Source organism: Macaca nemestrina, chromosome 2, assembly GCF_043159975.1.
Source record: "Macaca nemestrina isolate mMacNem1 chromosome 2, mMacNem.hap1, whole genome shotgun sequence".
In the NCBI taxonomy this organism is placed as follows: Eukaryota; Metazoa; Chordata; class Mammalia; order Primates; family Cercopithecidae; genus Macaca; species Macaca nemestrina.
In genome coordinates this window covers 117,042,459-117,063,053 of record NC_092126.1, presented here as the reverse complement: position 1 = coordinate 117,063,053, position 20,595 = coordinate 117,042,459, and the positions used below count along the sequence as shown (strand labels likewise).

Here is a 20,595-nt window from a genome sequence, read left to right as displayed (position 1 = left end):
AGATGTCCTGTGACTTCTAAAACTACCACTCACCTAACAGGGAGGAAGGAAAAAATTAGCAAACATAACAGCTTTGAAGTTCTGGAGAACAAAGTCATTTTCCCCAGCCAGGGCAGTGTCTGGGGCCCTGCTTAATTAAAGCCACCAGAGGAAGGCTTCATCCTGCAAGGTCTGTGTCAACAATGTCCACCTCCACCTTTCCCCCAGCTCACACACCCGTGAGCATGAGCTCTCTCTCACTCTCTCAAACACACACACAAACACACACACACACACACACACACACACACACGGGGGAGGGGGTGTGGAGCTGACTGATGAGTTCAGGCAGTTCCTCCTTCATCCCATCTTCAGCTGTTCTGTTTCTTCCTCCTTACCACCCATTTCCGGCTTTGCCTGCCCAGCCAAACACCCTTACAGCCCACAGGAACCCCAGCTGGGAGAATACCAATCTCATTTCAATTAAAAAAGGAAGACCCCTCCACCACTCTCCTTATTTCCATCACACGAGCAGACAGGACTTGGGGACCACATCCTATAGCTGCATGGTGGGGACGCTAACATCTACTCCTGGATCAACCGCTAACCGGCCCTCCACCCCTACCGGGGCAGGGACACCCGCCGACACCCCTCCCTTCTGCACATCTGTCCACTCAACAGTAACAGTGCACATGGTCCCTCCCCGTACACCCCACCTCCAGAATTCTAGAACCTCCTCCATTCCTGTAGGAACTTTCTTTGGTGAGAAGCTGTTGGGGTCTGTTGGGGAGTGTCCCCACCACCACTGGTATTTAACAAGACCCAGGTGTCTCTACTGCTGGGCATGCTGCCCCCTGTATTGGGTACTTTTCACATTTGTCAGACAGTTACAAAGTACACAAACGCCGATAAGGAAGGTTAAAAAAAGAAAACTACCCACCAATCTGCTATAGAGGTCTCTGTTTCTGATGCAATCATTGTTAAAATACTGAACTTAAGCTGAGATTAAGAAAGAAACGCATTGCTCTCACTTGTAAGCGGGAGCTAAATGGTAAGAACTTACGAACACACAGAGGGAAACAACAGACACTGGGTCTACTTGAGTGGGAGCGGGGAGGTGGGAGAAGGGAGAGGAACAGAAAAGATAACTATTGGGTAGTGAGCTTAATACCTGGGTGATGAAATAACATGTATGACAAACCTGTGTGACATGTGTTTACCTATGTAACAAACCTTCACATGTACCCCCGAACCTAAAATAAATGCTAAAAACAAAAAAAGAAATGCGGAAGGGAGAGCATCAGGATAAATAGCTAATGCATGCAGGGCTTAATACCTAGGTGATGGGTTGACAGGTGCAGCAAACCACCGTGGCACGCATTTACCTATGTAACAAACCTGTACGTCCTGCACATATATCCCGGAACTTAAAGTAAATTTAAAAAAAAACAAAGAAAGAAAGAAAGAAATGCATGTCCCCACATGCCCTCCTCAAAATAAGCTGAGGAAGATGTACACATAGGCAACATGTAAGGCGGATCTACTAGAGGTCTGTCAGAGTCTAGCTCAGAAACCCAAGGGTGAGGGGAGGGACAGAATCCTGGTGACATCTTTTCAGACCCCTTTCCAGCTGTGTCTGATGGCATTTCTACCCAGTGGACTCTTGGGTTAACTGAGTTTATACACTGCACATACATACGCACTGTTTTTTTCAGCTAAGCCAGTTTGAACGAGTTGTATTCCCCCAATCTGTAACCCAAAGAGTTCTGGCTGATACCCTAATATACCCAAATATCCTCAACCTAAGGTAGTCTCACTAGTGAAGGGTCTAGATGGGGAGGTTCATTGTATAAGGTATGACTATAAAACAATGATATTCACATTGTAAAAAACAATGAGCAAGGACCGCCACTGGAATTATTCTTAAGGAATTTTAACAGTAAAAAACCTAAATTCTTCTTTTTTTCTTTACTTTTGAGACAGAGTCTCACTCTGTCACCCAGGCTAGAGTACAGTAACACAATCACAGCTTACTGCAATCTTGACCTCCCAGGCACAAGCAATCCCCCCACCTTAGCTTCCTGAGTAGCTGGGACCACATATGCATGCCACCACACCCAGCTAATTTTTTTTTTTTGCAGGGGGAGACATGGAATCTCACTATGTTGCCCAGTCTAGTCTTGAACTCCTGGCCTCCAGCAATCCTCCCTGCTAAGCCTCCCAAAGTGCTGGGATTACAGGTGTGAGCTACCATACCCAGTCACAAATCTCAATTAAGAGTTGTATTTTATTTTGGAAAAGCCGTAAATAATCAAGTAATGCCTTTGTCAAAATGATGTAAGGCTTAACAAAAGAGATATAATTATTTGTATAGCACATAGACTGTTTCACATTGTATCATTAGGGAACCAGCTTTGGGTAAAGTTTTACTACACAAGTCCAACTACTCTGGTCATTTTGAGGCTGCCTCTCCTTCTACCATTATTATTGTTTTTTTTTTTTTTTTTTTTTTTTTTTTTTTTTTTTTTTTTTTTGAGATGGAGTCTTGCTCTGTCACCCAGGCTAGAATGCGATGGCTCAGTCATAGTCCCCTACAGTCTCAAACTCCTGGGCTTAACCAAGACTCCTGCCTCAGCCTCCCACATAGCTGGGACTACAGGCACACACCACTATGACTGGCTCAATCAATTTTTATGTGAAAGGTGATAGTCACACAACCATCCAAATAGAATCATCTGCAATGTGGCTAATGTACAACATCGAACACAGAAGCCAGGTTTATAACTTACAGATTTAAAGAGTATCAAGTACTTGTCTTTCTTCTTTCTTTAATAAAGAGTTAAATTTGCCAAGAAAGAAAGATATAATCCTAAAATTAAAGACGATCTCTGCCAGGTGTTTCCTGGGATGTCATTACTAATGGACAAAAAGTCAGCCTCTCAGGCAAACATTAATCATTAGCCAATTGTTGATAATTAACTAATGATCTACAAGAATATACCATGGAGCCCTTGTATGGTCATTCATTTATTTATTCACTCATTTGACGTGCATTTCCTGATGTGCTTCCTGTGTGCCAGGCACAGGATTAAGTTCACAAGACTGTACACCCAAATCAGACTGCAGTCTCAGCCTCTAGGAACTCATATTCTAGTTTCATTCAAAGTCACTCAGCTAATCAGCCAAAAAGTCAGGCTGTCAGACCCCACAGCCCATGAGCAGACCATCACACTCCATGCCACTTCCCATAACAATTATAAACTGGGGGAATGGGGCTGGTGTCTGTACAGGAGAGTTGGACTGGGCACAGGGGTGTCCAGAGGGAAAGCAAGTACTCAGACGTAGGCAGGCAGGGAGTGGACAAGGATCAGAGAAGGCTGAAGGGAAGAAGCAGCCTATGAGCTGTCTGAGAAGAACAGACAGAACCTAGGCCTACAGAAATAAGAAAGTTCAATTCCAACAGGATGACAACCAAGCAAAGACGCAGTCTTGATGTTATACAGACCTAACCTCCACCATATAGGCTAAGCCCAAGGAGCCAGGTTATGAAATTGTGTTTCAGGTATTATGGTTCACACCACTAAGTGCAAAAGCCATGAGATGCTGAACTACGTGACCATGCAGATACAACAGACTTGATTTTTAAGACCAGTTAACACTACACTCAGATCTCAGCCATGGAGGAAAGAAAGCAATCAAAGTAGATTGTCCCACAGCATTCCTGGCCACTGTAAGGCATCTGGTCCCACAGGCAAGCATCCACAGCCCAGCACTGCTTCTCAGACAGGTCCCACCACTCTTGCTACTCTGAGCCCTGGAACCAGAGCACAAAATCTCCTAGACTGCTCTGCTGTGAAAGCCGGCACTGTGGGTTCTTTCAACCAGAGGTGCACAAGAAGGGCCACAGACCCTAAGCTTTCAGGAATAACATGTACACCTTCCCACTCATTCCCAGCGAGGGACCTGCAAGAAATCCACAGAGGGACCTGCCACCCAAGAAAATGTGAAACATGGCTCAGAGGAAGGAATGATGGAGGTGCTTCTCCTGGGAGAGCCATTCATTTGGTGCACACCAGCAATACTTATTTACTGAACATCTACTGTATACCCCTACCACTGCATCAGACATGGTTGAGGATTCAGAAAGCTTCACTATTAACTGTATTCTGAAGATGCTCGAGAGGATAAAGATGTGCATATAAATAACAAAAAATATAGGGTATTTTATGCGCAAAATGACACAAAAAAGGTTCAGATTCTTTGGATCAGTTTCAGGAAAGGCCTCATGGAAGAAACGTAATCTGAGATTATTTTTGAGCAGCTGTAAGGAGAGTGACAGTAAAGAATGGATGGTAGAGGCTGGGCGCGGTGACTCACACCTGTAATCCTAGCACTTTGGGAGGCCAAGGTGGGTAAATCACTGTAGTCCAGGAGTTTGAGATCAGCCTGGGCAACATGGTGAAACCCAATCTCTACAAAAAATACAAAAATTAGTCAGGTGTGGTGGCATTTGCCCACAGTCCCAGCTACTCAGGTGGTTGAGATAGGAGGATTGTTTGAGTCCCAGAGAAAGAGGTTGCAGTGAGCCAAGATCGTGCCACTGCACCCCAGTGAGCCAAGATCGCACCACTGCACTCCAGCCTGGGCAACCCTTGTCTCAAAAAAATAAAAGAAAGGGCAGTATGAAAAAAGACATGTTTCAAATGGAGAAGCCAGGGGGTGGACAAGTAGGGGAAGGAAGAATGTTTAGGAACGTTTGTGGACAAATGGATGGGGCTGTAAAGGAGAGGAGTGGAGACAAAACCCAACAAAGCTGAACCAGACCAAGCTGGACCTGGCCACACGCTGGACTTTCCCCCTTGGGCAATGGGTAGCCACTGAGGCCTCAGGATCACTTCTCTAGCAAAAGTCACTTGACAGTGGAATTTGCAGGCCTTTATAGGCAAAATGTCAACAGGCTCAAAACCCAACCTCAATGAGACGAGAAGACGAGCAGGAAAAGGGTCACAGACAGTGAAACTTTTGGTTCAGTTTAAAAAGCACCTGGTGGCCAGGCGCCATGGCTCACACCTGTCATCCCAGCACTTTGGGAGGCCAAGGCGGGCAGATCACGAGGTCAGGAGATCGAGACCATCTTCACTAATATGGTGAAACCCCGTCTCTACTAAAAATTAGCCGGCGTGGTGGAGCGCACCTGTAGTCCCAGCTACTCAGGAGGATGAGGCAGGAGAAAGGCATGAACCCCAGAGGCAGAGCTTGCAGTGAGCCGAGATTGTGCCACTGCACTCCAGTCTGGGTGACAGAGCCTCAAAAAAATAAATAAATAAATAAATAAAAATAAATAAAAAGCACCTGGTACATCAGGCACTTTGCTAGATAAGGGGATAGAGAGGCATGGGCCATGGGCCTTGGCCTCCAGGCACTTAGTGCTGGTTTAGAGATGGTTTAGAGGTAAGGGCAGCCATCAGTAGAGATCAAGGAAGGTCTGACTTGGCAGATGAAGATCCCCATTCAGGACATTTTTAATTTCAAGCAGTTCCACATTCCAGAGAAGTAAGAGGTGACATCGGGAGGAAGAGTACCAGGAGCAGATTACACAGACTCGAAACTGTTCAGCCATGTCAGTTTGCTTATAAGAAATTGAATGACATGAAATAAAGCATTTTTCTTCACAGCGAAGTATGATATTGTAATCATCCCCACTCTGACACTTGATACAGAGGCATTCCCCTCCTCTGTGCTAAAAAAGTAAAATAAAATCAATGGTATTTGCTTTCAGTAAATGGAACTGAGAAAATACTGCTACTGACTAAACTAGGAGGGATATTACTGTGGGAACTGAGTTGCACCGTTTCCATGACTCCAGCCTCCACTAGTCCCTGCAAGTCCATAAACGAAAGCTGCATAGAAACTTGAGTGTTTATACTTAAAAAAATAATAATAATAAAGATCAAAAACTATCCCTGGGAAAACTTCTGCCCCCCAAAGTAGTCTCCAAATCCCAAAACTAGCTAAGTTACATACCATCCAGAACAAAGACGCACTGGATCAATAGGGATGGCCACATTTCTTACCCAACAAAAGTCATCATTTTACTTGGTAACCGGTAACAGGCAGAAACCCCACACATAAAGCTGGCCCTGAATCTCACTCTAACACTCAACATGCACCTTTCCCATGGAGCTATCAGGCAAAGAAGACCAGTAGCTTCCAGAGACATGCAGCCTTGCAACTCATTTCAGCGTCTGCCCTTTGATTTTACCATTCACATTAAATGAAAGGTATTTACTACAGATGAAAAATAAGCTTCGTTCAGCTGCCTCTAAACCAATCCCAAAAATAGAGCAATCACTCTGGTACAAATCGGGTCAAATGTATTAAAAAAAAGAAAAAAAAACCCAGCTCCCTCATGGGAGGACCAACATGGCATGGGACCTTGCTTAGAGTCAGAAGGAAATCCACAAAGATCTTCCTTCCCACAGTGGGAAAGGAAGTATTTAAAGAGTCAAGCAGAGTATAAACTCATCTGGCCATGTGACCATCCAAGTGAAAGCAAGACACAAAGTTGAATGCCGTGAGTTTCAGAATATTATGTGAAGAGGACAAAGAAATATACTTTGGCTTTTAGAAAGGCCCGCCAAATTAACACACTGCCAAATCCCTCTTAAAAAAAAAAAAAAGTCCAATGCTCAAGAATTGTCAAGAAAGGATCCACTGGAGAGGGGGTGCAAAAGGGAGAGATTAATCCATTTCCTGTATTTTATTTCCTCACTTCTTAGCTGAGAAATCCAAATGGTCTCACAGCGCTTATATCAGTGCCCTGAATTTCCCTGGGAAAAATTCAGAATATTAATTGGCTTACACATGCAGCTACATTAATTATTCCATTGATCTGAATTAATCTGCCTTTCTGAAAGGTATTTATTTTCTAAGTTTGTTTAATCATGTTCTCTTGAGCTACAAAAAGCAACAATCTGGGTCACCATCCATGTCGTTAAATTTGGTAACAAGGCTAACACCATCTGTGGCCTAGACTACGATGATCTATCTCCATTGATGGGAGGCTTTCCACCACTTCTGCTTGTCCTTTAAAACAACCATCTAAAGTCACATGTCTACAAACAAATCAAAAGCTACGTAAAATGTCCAGAGTTACGCAGACGATCTCTGGCATTGTCCAAATATATACTACCAGTGTTTATGTGGTTATCCAACTCCCATTTATAATTGTATTTGCAGCATCAATTCCCAAAATTTTTAGAAAATTCTCTAGATATCAAACTACTAAAGCCCACATACAAATAGACATCACATTACATCTGAAATGTGCCACAACATTTTAAATGTAACATGAAATCCTGTACATAAATCGTTAAGGCTTATTCACAAGAGCATAATTTCACTATCTCCAGAAGCCAGCAGAGCTCTCCCACACAAGGGAGAGCCTAGTGTGTTTGCCTTTACAACACTCGCTCAGTTAGGAACATCCAGCCCTGCTAAAATAGAGCTTCAACATGAGAAGCCAAAAACAAACGGAACCAGCTAAGAGAAGAGAAGAAAAACAATTGAGTTTCCTGTTATCCGACATGGGCTCCCCTTCATCTCCCATTCTGCACGGCTTCTGATTGCAAAGAATCAATCCTTGCAAGAAGGATGCTGCAGCACCAGAAAAATCCTGAAATGGCTTCTGAATCATCAAAGAAAGATTGCAGAATGTCAGAGGTAAAAACGATCCTAGCAATCTTCTTACCCAATCCTCCTAATTGCCAGGTGGCTGCACGGCAATGCAGAAAGGTATGAGAAATGATCCCAAATACAGCTAGTTGACAGGTGAGTGGGACAAGATCTTAGTCCCAGTCTAGTACTCGTTAGTGCTTTTTTAAAAACTATATCAACCTTTCCCAAAGGAAGTTCCATGGATCACTGGTTCCATGATGTTAAACTCTTTTGCAAAAAAAAAAAAAAAAATGTTTAAAGAATTCACGACTGATTACTTTTAGGGACTAGCTGATTTAAACAAAAGGAAACCTGTTTTTTAACTGCAGAACTTCCCAAAGCTTTTACTAAGCTAACGTGCACTACAAATCTTTAAGAAGGCAGCAAAGTATATGGAAGCATCCTGATTTATTTAACCATACAATCATTTTCTCTTGGGGCATTTCATAGGATGTGGAGTAGAAACTTTAATATTATATCATGTATTCAATAATATCATGTATTGTTCTCCAAATTATGCTCTATGTAGATGTATTAGTTTTGTTATATTCCACTTCACTAAAAACAGTTCATGTACAAAGTCTACGATAATTCTCTACTTACCAGAACAACTGACCAAAGTACCCACCATTCCCAAGAACACTAGATTTAAAAAAAAGAAGAAAAAGAAAAAAGCTAACATTATCAGGAAAAGAATGGTAGCAAAAACTTATGTGGAGAGAACAGTTATTTTAAAATCTGCTACAAATCTCTTCCATAAAATTCCGTATCTATGAAAGATTCATGACTTTAAATACTTTCATTCAGTATAAATTTGAGAACACAGTTTAAAACAAACAAACAAACAAACAAAAAACCACTGTTGCAAAGCTCCAAGAAACACGACATGCATGGCTGTAAACTTCAACTACCCAGAAGGCCAGCTGCTAGTTTAAGTAGAGAACCAAATGATAGCCATATACCAGGACCAGCAGGAACTCTAAGGACACTTACCAAGTTATGATTTGTTGAATTAGAATCATCTTCAGGGAATGGGATGTAAATAGCTAAGGCCACACAATTGGCAAAAATAGCCAATAATATAAATATGTCAAATGGTCTGAAAAAATGTGTTAAGGTATATATGTGTTATGGAAACATAAACCATGTCCCTCATCACACTCCCAATCACACCACTTTCCAAGCACCTTTAAAATGAAAATGATATACACAAATCCTATTTCGGCTGACTGCTGTGACTGCTAGATTTTCGGCAGAAGTAATCATTGGTGGTCATCTCACAGTGGAGCCTCCTATCAAATGACCTCTCCGTGTCCTTTTCTTCTGTTGCAAGGATCATGTTACACTCATTCTTCTCCTGCACACTGTATGCTAAAACCTAAAAGTACATCCAATTAGGGCACTGTGTGAACCAGGTTTCTGCTTCTTACAGGTTTAAAAGCAACAAGAGCCTTACTAAGTTCCCGGCTGTGGCAGACACAGAGAAATCATGGGATAAATGTCTTCCGCAGATCCTAGCCTCCATGTGTTACAGCCATTTTCTCAGGGGCTATTTATTTTTGGCAGGGTTGGCCTAAATCGCCTGTCTGGATTGGGCCAGGCCAAGCCACCAGGACCTTCTCCATTCTACCTGTGACTTTCTCATGGCATATTCCAATACCTCAGATGTGATCAGCAGTGAGCCAGGCTTCAGCTCCCGCCTCTGCTTTCTCTGCTAGAGGAATCGATGGCTATAACTGTTTCAGATTAGAGCTGGACTGGAGCTTAGTTTATCATATGCTGTTACTGTGCTCAATTTGTAAACAAATTAAATTAAAAAGCCGTAAGAAATCAGCCCCAGACACATTCAAAGTAGGCTTTAACATTTCTCAATCTTGGTGGTCTGTCTGGAAGAATCACTTTGAGATCAGCCTTCAAGAGATACTTGCCTAAACATTCTGGTGTTATTAAGAGACACTGTCAAAACTGGCAATACAAAATTTGACGTCTGCCAAAATGACTGTTTTTCTTCTTTGGGTTTTCAGCCTTTCCAAATGCAAGGTTTCGTGAGCACCAGCCTCACCTGCAATGCCTGGGTGTGATTTTACCACAGTGCTTCGCCTATACACTCACCCACAAGAAGCAAGGCCACGGTTTAACTAAGTACTTCAAGGTACTTAAAACTGGAGGATACAAACAGACTATTCTCCATTCACCCTGACATACTTCTGGGAAATCCAAAAATGCCACAGGAAACAAATGCTCTTTACCTCTCTACAAATATTTTTTTTTTTTTTTTTTGAGATGGGGTCTCACTGTCACCAAGGCTGGAGTGCACCGGCACAATCTGAGCTTGCTGAAACCTCCGCCTCCCAGGCTCAAGCCATCCTCCCACCTCAGCCTCCCAAGTAGCTGGAACTACAGGCATGTGCCACCATGCTGGATTTTTTTTTTTTTTTTTAGTAGAGACAGGGGTTTTGCCATGTTGCCCAGGCTGGTCTCGAACTCCTGGACTCAAGCAATCTGCTTACTTCTGGACTCCAGCAATCTGCTCACCTCTGCCTCCCAAAGTGTTGGAATGACAGACGTGAGCCACCATGCCCGGCCTCTGGAGAGATCTTGAGTTTCATAAAACCTTCATCTTCGAAGAGCTTTCATAACTCATCAAAAAAAGGCAATGAATAACATTATTCCCTGACTAATTTTGATGGGTTCATTTTTTTAAGCCAGTCAGCTTTAATTCACATTGTTTCTCTTAACTCATCTAATATTATAAAATCTTTTTCACCCAGGGATCCAACTTTCAGACAGACCACCGTAAGACTTCAGAATTCCCTTTCCATTTTTCCTTTTCGCAGGTCCCCACTGAAATCTAAAGTCAAGGGCCCCAATGTTGTTCTCTATAGAAACACAATAGTCTCTTCCCTCCCTCTTTCTTCCATTCTTCCTTTTCAATTTCCCAATACCTAAGTAATAGGTATTCTTCCTTTTCAATTTCCCATTACCCAAATGATAAACCAGCACATCTGAGAAATACTAACACTGTTTAGGGAGACTAAATATAAGTTGTATTTTTTTCTTTATGCTGGTCCAGTTTTAGTCTCTAGGTGCAAGTGGATACCATCTCACCGCCATCAGATATTCACAAGTGAAGCAGAACAAAGCAATAGAGAAATAGATGGGTCTGATCCCAACAATTCCTTCTGATAAGGAGAACATCCCTCACTCCTCCAGGGGGCAGGACACTCTGTCATGCCTGTGTGTAAAAACAAACGACCCTTGCTCTCCCACTGGGACGGGGCCTGACAGAGCCGCCCTGGATGGAAAGGATTCCTATAGCCTGCTCCCTGAATTAGAAGGAAACTATCATTTAAAAAAAAAAAAAAATATATATATATATATATATATATATATATATATCACTTAAGGATCTATCTATTTTACAAACTGTCCCATTTGTAAACAGACTCTCCCTGAATTGGCAGCCACATCCCCTAATTCCTGTACACATGTGTCTGGCAACTGGGAAAGGGAGACAGCAGTGTGATCCAGGAATTCACTCTGTATGCAAAAATTGCTATGTACACATTACTGTGCACAAAGAGAAACAGCATTAGGCCTCCCACCTACTCCACACAAAAGTAGTGACCCCACAAAGAGGTCTCTGCTTCCTCAGAGTCATGTCAAGACAATCCGAGGAGGAGGAGGAGATATTCCTGGCAAGGTACAGCCATTGTCATGACTCTAGCAATGCCACTGGCCCACATGCTGGCTTACCGAGCTCCCTCCTCGTTCTCAGACTAGAGAACTTCAAGAGAAAATGCACACACACAACCCCAGTTATGTGAGAGACACCATAACTCACTTTAGAGAAGGGACATCTGTTGCAAAATGAAAAAGCACACGAGAACCCCTCAAATCCTACCCTAGCATTTGACTACTCTCTCCAGAATCTTTCTAGACAGTTACCTCATTTTAACTCCTGCTCATTAGCAGAGAAAATAGCCAACTAAAGACAGAGGGCATGCAAATAGCTGCCAAGCTGGATCCTCAAATTATAAGGCGATTTCAGCTCCACTTTCTAGATGACTGCCAACATGCTCCCCTTTTGGCGTGGCCCCTGCATCCTTCTAGGCCTGGTGGTGGGAATTCCTATATTGACACCCCTTCCTGTAGTTACGAACTGCTCTAAGGCCCCTGTAAGTTCCAAACACACTTCTGGGGAAAGGAAATGCTTTATTTTACCCAGACCAATGAATCATCTGCCTAATTAAAAAGCCATTTGCTCAGAAAGAAGGCCTCAGTCAACCTTCTCTAAAGAGTGGCAGTAACTGGAGGTTGGCCTCCAGATTTAGGGAAGGGGTTAAGCAGGCTGAAGCACAATCGTTTTCCAAGATCTGGGACATGACAGCCATTCTGGGGCATTTGGAGTTCAATTTTAAAAATACAAAGGAGACACCCAGAAATGTAACTCCAGTCCAAGGACATAGACAGAATTTTTTATAAAGACAGCAACTGCAAATTCCTCCACTGAGAGGGCTGTTCTATAACTCATAAGGGCTCAGGAGGAAGAGGCACACACGAACCTCTCCCTTCACTGGCTCCCTCACGCTCATGCTCCAAATGTTTCTTTGGAACTTGTCAAAAGGAAATTCCAGGAAGTTATAGCATTGATCAGAAAAAAAAAATCAAAAGTAATCTCTCCCTAGGAAGCATGTGCTCATATCTGTAGCTACCTGAATAATTAGAATCACCAAATGTCAGACTAGAAGCAACCTTAGCATTAACTGTAGTTGCAGAAGCAAATTTCAAACATCAGAATGAGAAGATTCTACTAAAGGTCAAAAATGTATTCCCTTCAAGTAGAGTCTCATACAGTTTTTTTTTCTAATGTGTATACCTTGTTTGCAATAGGTTCAATGCATGCTATTGCCCAAAACAACACTGAATTTAAAACTAACCATCTAATGTCCAATGACCAAAAGTTGGTTTCACATTTTAATTATCTACCACTGCGAAGTTTCAGGCTGTCACTCCCTCCCCCCACTGCTACTACTATACACACACCCAGACAGTGGGCTAAATATACCCATACAGCCACCCCTCTGCAACCCGAGGAGACAGGAAGGTATATACAATGAAACCCCTTATATACAACTTCTGTTACTCGCATTCCAGACTGCTACAGCTTTGTGTCACTTCAGAAAGCAAATCCTTTTAAAAAACAGATGGTAAAAGAGAAAATGAGAAAGACTTCCCCCAAAAAAAGGATACTTCCATTCCACTATACTAATGCAGGCTCTTCGGATGGGGTTATTGAGTGATAAACAGAAAAGGGCGCGGGCAGGTCGGCTGTTGGACGAGTTACCCTGTTTTTTGCTCTTGGCGTATTGCTGACGTTTTCTTTGGGAGAGAGATCCTACAGGTCGGGGTGCAGAGGTGCTCATAGTTTGGGCAGCCTTGGCCTGTCTAGCAGCATCGATTGCAGCTTGCCAAGACAGGACAGTTTGCTTGGAGCTATTCGGCTGAGAAGTTGGTCCTTCACCAGAAAGAGGGAGTCTGGTGCCTCTTGCATAGTTTGCCTCTGGGGAGAAGGAGAAAAACAAAGATTTTTTTTTAAATGAGGATCCAATGTGTAGGAGAAAAAAAAAAAAATCAAAGGTTGTCTCCCATCAATAACAGGGAAATTATTCATTCCTATATTTCCATTTTGAATCTCTTGTCCTATTTTTCACAAGCTGGGGTTTAGTCAGCTAGAGAGGCAAGAAAAGTCCACGAGCTCTGGTCTCAGTGTCAATCACACAGGATCACTGCTGCATCACACCCAGTGGGGTTAGCTCTCCTTCACATCATGTCTTCACAAAGGGTCTTTTAGTGCATTTCTTCTGACAAAACTGAGGTCATTCCCGCATTTAATCCACATCTCTGATTTGTAAAACCCATCTATGTCTAATGAGTTAACAGATACATACAACAGCTTTTCTCTAACGTAACTACCACATTCGCCAAGAAAAAAAAAAGGCAGTACCAATAATTCAATAGTCTTAATCATTTTCAGAGTGTTACTCCAACATCTTTCCACAGCCACAAATGCATTTTTCTTTTTCAGTACGGAAAAGAAATCTTCCATAGGCACCCAGGCAATACCAAAAACCCCATAACAAATATCTAGATTATGCACTGACACTTCCTGCAAATGAAAATTCATGATGCTTGGGACTCATTTCCTCCACAGGCTTCCGAAAACAGAAAACATCTTTAGGGCTTTTTTGCATTTTAAATTGCAGCAGCATCAGCCAAGCCAGCATCCAGAGAGACAGACAAGGCAGTCAGCCTGCACCTCTACACCTAGGATAGACTGACTAGATTATGCCAGGGGCCTCCAGGCCTAAGAGGGAATTATCTCCGTGTAGGTTGGCATCCAGGTGTACACAAGGCAGAAACCCAAGGAGGCTCCCTATGCGAAGCCCCCGCCAGCTTTGGGTCAGGCCACCTCCCAGGCAGATCTCTCAGGCACCTGCCGCCTTCCGCCACAGTCTCCTCACTGAAGCAGAAGTCAAAGTGAGAGAGATGGCAGAAAGGTAGAGGGATGGGCGTTTGTAAAGCCAATTATTGCTAAGTAAAGAGTCAAAGCAAGCATGGGTCTGAAAGCCTGAGAAGGGGCCAAAGCGGGCGAGCAGCGGGCAATCGGAACGGGGATTGTCAAGCTTCTCCCCAGGGGGGTTGGGGGGCACTGGCGGTCTCCAAAGGGGAGGGCTGGCCAAGAGCTGCTCCATCCTCCCTCGACCCAGCTCGGCCGGCGTGGAAGCTGCACGTGGTGCCCGGGCCAGAGCTGGGGAGGGGAGCCCCACAGCGGCAGCGGCTCCCCGGGCATTGCTAGGTTACCGACGTGTGCACAGCCGGCGACGGGAGCGGGAACGCACGCTCCACCCGAGCCCCTTCCCCCGACACCGAGGCCGGGCCTCCCCCGCGAGGGGAGGGATGTGCTTCACCCACCGGCACGGAGGGCGAAACCGGGCAATCCTAGAATTTTCCGGATGCCACCAGGGACCTTCTTCCTAGTCAACGAGGGGGCGGGGGAGGAGTGGAAGGCGAGAAGAGGCTGGCAAGGGGGCTCCGGCTGAAGACTTGCGGCCCCCCTGCCATCGCTCGGGGGCGTTGAAGGAAAGTTGAGCCCGAGGACACTGTACCCGAATCACCCCGACTCGCTGCCCCTCCGGCTGCACCGCGCTCCACACACTCCACGGCCGCCCCCACCCCACAAATGCAGAATTAACTCTGACATTCAGGGCCTGGAGGGGAGCGCGGAGTGGCTGTCACGCATGTCCCCTCTCTGTGTAGACGACACCGAGCTGGCAGCACCCTCTCCAACCCCTTCAACCCACCCAGCGCCGCGGGGAAGGGGGAGGGGGCTGGAGGACTATGACAGGATCGGATTTGGCAGCGGGTGCCCGGGCTCTGGCTGCTCACCGTTCGCGTGGTCCGCTTGCTGCTGCCGTTGATGCTGCATTTTTTTCATCATCATCATCATCATCATCCACGAACATTTATTGAGCGACTACTGTGTGCAGGGCACTGTGCTGGGCTTTGGGGCGGGGGCGGAATGGGGAAGGGGATCACCAATAGGTAGGAGCCGCGGTCCCTGCCCTTATTCTTGCTTCAGCAGGGGGTGGGGAGGGACGGGGACAAATAACAGAAAATAAGGATAATTGATTTTAAAAAAAAAACCGCTCGCCGCCCAAGCTCTCTCTTTTTCAAAAATGGAGCAAAATAAACTTTTTAAAAAAATAAAATCCGATGTATATATTATCTTAATAATATATACATGTAATTTTTTGCTGCAAAGGAGATCTGGCTTGTCCCCTCCTCTAGCGGAGAGACGCCGCGGTGATGCCGGCCCGGCCGCCGGGGCCGCTCGGCGCGCCCCCCATGCCCGCCCGTCCGCCCGCCCGCCCGCCGCGGTGCCCGGTGCCCGCCGCCGCCGCCCGCGCCGCCGCTGGCTCGGGACCGCGGGCAGCCGGAGCTCACATCCGGGGACGGAGGCGCTCGCCCGCCCGCTCGCTCCGCGCCCGCCGCGCCGCGCCGCACGCCGGCTTCGCCCTGGCGACGCTGCGCGCCCGCCGCCGTCCCCCGCCCCCCGCCCGCCCCGAGCCGCCCACGGCCCGCGCCGCGCCCCGGCGGGTCGGCAGCCCGGCGCGTGGTTCTGCCCGGCACCGCCTGCGCGCTCGGGGTGGCCGCCGCGTGGGACTCGGGGTGCCGCCACCCCGGCCTGGTCCGGCTGACCTGCGGGCTCCAAAGGGTTAAGCGCGCTCCAGCCGCGGGCTGCCCGGTTAACCCCCTCCGCGCCGCACGGTGCGCTCTCCCCTCGGGACCCGGAGGAGGCGGGCGGCGCCAGTGGCTCGCGAGGCGCTGGGGTGCGGATGAACCGCTCCTCCCCGCGCATTTCTGGGCTGGGGGAAAAGCTCGGGCTCCAGCGCCCGCCCTGACTCCGCGCCGGCCTCCCTCTGAGCACACCTGGAGGAGGCCCCGCCCCCTGGGAGCACAGGTGCTAGCGGGCGGTAGGGGCTGCGGTCTCCGAGCGCACCCTCGTCACGGCTCGGTCGGGCTCCCTGGCTGCTCCGGAGCGGGGCAGGCGCCCCCTCCTTTCCTCGGGCCCTTTCTGGAATCGGGGGGATGGGGTAGCCCGGCTCTGTAGAGAGCACTCACTGCCCCAGGTAACTGCCTGCGGCTGGAACCGCGAATCCAGGGCGCCCCCCATCTTCTCCGCTGCCCTGCGCCTGGCCTGGCGTCGCGGAGGGCAGCGGGGATGGGGGGCAATATCTCCCCCCACCCCAACCCGCCCCCATGTGTGTTTGGAGGCAGGTACAGGAAAGTCAAAGCCAAGGTCTTTCAAACCGCTTGTGTTGCTGAAGGAAATAGACGGTGCTGCTGAAACTTGCCTCCAGTCTGGGGAGCTGAAGGGAATAGTTTTTTGATACCTTCGCTGGCTCGGATTTAGGGTGGGGGAGGTTTGCAAACGGCAGCTCCTGTCTAGAGGGGAAATACTTTATCTAGTGGATGACTGATATTTTTCATTTAGCTTTGTGCTGGGTGTTAGAAGAAGGGTGTCTGCTTTGTTACTTCACAGGATTCGATTTATTTGCTTTTGTTCCGATCTGCATGTTCCTACGGCGTTTTAGAACGTTTCAGAACAGTGACTTTAAAGCAAAAATAAAGTAAAAACTCAGCGTGAATTAAGAAAAATAAGTGTTTATGGGAAGGTGCTCCTTACCCAGAGGACACACTAGTCATCCTCAATTGTTGGGGGGCACCTGGGCAGAGAGACTGGGGACCAGATAGAAGACTCTCCAGGGGCCTTCCTGAGGGGGTGTCTGGTCCGTGAGGTGAAAACAACCAGGCTCTTGTCCTTTTTTGTGCTTTGTTTTTGGAGACTGGCGAGGCGAGAAATCGCCCTATGGTCTAATAACAATATAAAGCTGGCCTGGGCCACCTCTCCTATGGCTGCTTCTGATCCAAAATCTTAAGGGATAGAAGACGGTTCCCTCCAAAGAAACTGCCCATCCAAGGAGCATGTATGAAATTCACAAGTACATATGTCACTTTCAGAAGTCTTAGTCTAAAGCCTTGCCTCTTGAGGCCTTTTCTACAAAATCCCGTGAGCAAGTTTGTTTTATGATACCTTCACTGGCTCGGATTTAGGGTGGGGGAGATTTGCAAAGAGCAGCTCCTGTCTAGAGGGAAAAATACTGTATGTAGTGGATGACTGAGCCGAACCGTATTTGCTCATGGTTCAGTTCAGTGCAGCCAGCATTCATAAGGCACCAGTTAAGACTAAGGGTCTGGTCTAGATGTCAGGACAAATCTGTGGCACAGTTCCTTCCTCAAGGACAATCTAATGACAGAAGAAAAGTGTGTATTTTTTTTTTTTTTTTTTTTGAGACAGAGTCTTGCTCACTCTGTTGTCCATGCTAGAATGCAGTGATGCAATCTCGGCTCACTGTAACCTCCGCCTCTTGAGTTCAAGAGAGATTCTCCTGCCTCAGCCTCCTGAGTAGCTGGGACTACAGGCATGCGCCACCACTCTCGGCTAATCTTCGTATTTTTAGTAGAGACGGGGTTTCACCATGTTGGCCAGGCTGGTATTGAACTCCTGACCTCAGGTGATATGCCTGTCTCGGCCTCCCAAAGTGCTGGGATTACAGCCGTGAGCCACTGCACGCCTGGCTGTGTATACTTCTTTCATGCCATGCAAACATAACAGCTATAACAAGTATGAAAAAGCACTATACAAGCATCAGACAGATTAATTGTAACTGAGGGAACTGAGACGTTTTCACAGAAGAGAGGGCATTTGAACTGATTCTTAGAAACTGTCCAGGAGAAAGAGGGATGAATAGGTGGCATACAGGGAATTTTAGGGCAGTGAAGCTATTCTTTATGATACTGCCTTGATGGATATAGGACATTATGCATTTGTCAAAAACCCATTGAACTGTACACCACAAAGCATAAACCCTAATGCAAACTATAGACTTTTGTTAATAGTAGTACCACAATATTGGTTCATCAATTATAACACTGGGGTGTACCAGTGTTATAACTGTGTATATCGTGTAGCCCACCAGTGCAAGATGTTAATAGGAGAAACTGTTGGGGGAGGGAATATATGGGAATTCTGTCCTTGCTGCAAAATTTTTCTGTAAACCTAAAACTGCTCTTAAAAAAATAAAGTCTATTAAAAACAGGTGACTACTTTTACAGGGCATACATGATGTATGAGGAATGAGCTTTGGGGGTAAGAGCAAAGGCACAGGGGAGATGACCAGGAGCACAGTGTGGCTGAGGTGAAGACCACCTGGGCTAGAGGAGGAGGAGGCTGGAAAGGCCAACCCAGATCTGTGGAGGAAGGCTGGCTGGCTAAGAAGAGGAGATTCAATTTCTTGGCAGTGAGAGCCAGTGAAGGTGTTTTAGCTCAAAAGTGACATGATTAAATTGTGGTTTGGGTCTCCAGGTTTTATGCGTTAGATCTTAACAAATTTATAGTATTGCAGGAGGGTGTTGGGTTTTTTAATTATTTTTAGAAACAGGGTCTCACTGTGTTGCCCAGATTGGAGTGCAGTGGTGTGATCATAGTTAACTGTAACCTGCAAGCCCTGGCTTCAAGCAGTTCTCCTGCCTCAGCCTCCCAGCGTGCTGGGATTATGGGCATGAGCCACTGCTCAGCCTTGAATTGGCGTTTCTGACATTCCATCCCAGTTTCTGAATGAGTCCCATCTTGGCGATGTCTCCAGCAAGCCTTTTTTTTGTTTTTTTTGTTTTTTTTTGAGGGCCTTGATTCAGCACAGCTCTGGATGCATTGGCCCACTGGGTAATTTAAATATTTCTATCCCCATGATAATGCAAACTACTGAATAAATAAATAATAAGATTTTTTAAAGGCTTCCTGTGTGCCGGTTTCTAGGGTAGGCACTTTATATGTACTAACTCATTTAATTCTCATAACAAGCCTGTGAGGTACTATAAAACCCTCATTTTGGCCAGGCACAGTGGCTCATACTTATAATCCCAGCACTTTGGGAGGCCAAGGCAGGCTCGAGTCCATGAGTTTGAGACCAGCCTGGCCAACATGGTGAAACCCGTCTCTACTAAAATTACAAAAATTAGCCAGGGGTGGTGGCATGTGCCTTAAGTCCCAGCTACTTGGGTGACTGAGGCAGGAGAACCGCTTGAACCTGGGAGGCAGAGGTTGCAGTGAGCAAGATCGTAAACTGCACTCCAGCTTGGGCAATAGAGCAAGACTCTTAAAAAATAAAAAATAAAAAAAAATAACCTTATTTTACAGACAACAAAACCAAGGCACTGAGGAGTTAAGTAGCTTGCCCAAAACCACACACAATTACTTAGTGGCTGAGCCAACAAGACATGAGGAAAGGTTAAAACAAAAGATTTCAGCTCTAAGTCAGCTACATGTGCTACAACCCAATTAATGCTGCTAACACACTATTGTGGGGTCTTAATCTCCATGACCTTATTTATAAAGCACTCCCACTTGAAGGCACTGAGCTGGCATGCCAGACATGGTTACCTGCGTGCACTGCATTTCAAAATACCTTGCTGATGGCCCAATCCAGAACCTCACCATCTCACACCCCAGGTCATGCACAAGATGCCCATTCTCCATTTTTCCTCCCAGAAATAATCCATCTTGTTCAAAACACACCATGTCCCTTCCCTAACCAAAATATGTTTGCTTCCTCCTTCCTTCCACATTCAACCTAAACTCCTCTGACTAGCGTTCAACCTTATCATCTTGCACCATTCACTTTCAACTGTGGTCTGCAGTCTCCTCATTAGACTGTGAACATGCTGTGCTCATTTCTGACTCTCTGCTTTGGTTCCTGTTTATTCGCTGACCTGGAATCCCTACCTTGCTGACTTGCTGACCTCTCACTAACCCCTCTCCATTGAACAAGCCTCAGTCAAGTCTCTGCCTCCTCCAGAGGCCTTCTCTGATCGCTCCTGCTGCTATGGACACTGGTGTGCCCCCACCCCTACCTCCCCTTCCCTAAAGGCCTGCAGCACCTGGCTTTCCCTTTGATGACATACATTCTTGTGTCTTGTGTGATTGCTTCTTGGCTATAAATCCTGTCTCTCCAACCGCAGTGTGGGTCCTTAAGCAAGGATCACCTCCTTAACCCCCTCCCCCTGCTGCTAAGTGTTATGCTCACAGTGGGCACTAAATACTCTGATTAATCTGCACAGGATCATAAAAGCCCATATAGATCACCAGAAATTGTCAGCTGAAATTTACAAAAATCCCATAAAGTTTATGGTAGCACACTTGGCCCTGAGATGGTAAAAATATAAAACAGAGGGACAATCGGGTCTTTGGCACACCAGGAATTCTAATTAAGGAAGATA

The 20,595-nt window shown here is 46.0% G+C and overlaps 1 protein-coding gene across 20 annotated transcripts in view; it reads right to left on the bottom strand.

Moving 5' to 3' along the window:
• LOC105480573 (calcium voltage-gated channel subunit alpha1 D) overlaps window positions 1–15,771 on the bottom strand; it is a 327,130-nt gene extending 311,359 nt beyond the window's left edge. For 15 of the 20 annotated variants that reach the window (XM_011739648.2, XM_011739651.2, XM_011739652.2 and 12 more), the window contains exons 1-3: window positions 15,145–15,582; window positions 12,949–13,258; window positions 8,689–8,794 (exon numbers count right to left, since the gene is read on the bottom strand). In XM_011739648.2, coding sequence (XP_011737950.1) covers window positions 8,689–8,794; window positions 12,949–13,258; window positions 15,145–15,211 — 483 coding nt within the window. In that variant the 5' untranslated portion in view covers window positions 15,212–15,582. Of the gene's footprint in view, window positions 1–8,688; window positions 8,795–12,948; window positions 13,259–15,144 lie in introns of all 20 variants that reach the window. The other 5 variants (XM_011739659.2, XM_011739661.2, XM_011739655.2 and 2 more) reach the window with 2 other exon arrangements.
• Window positions 15,772–20,595: the final 4,824 nt, after the last annotated feature.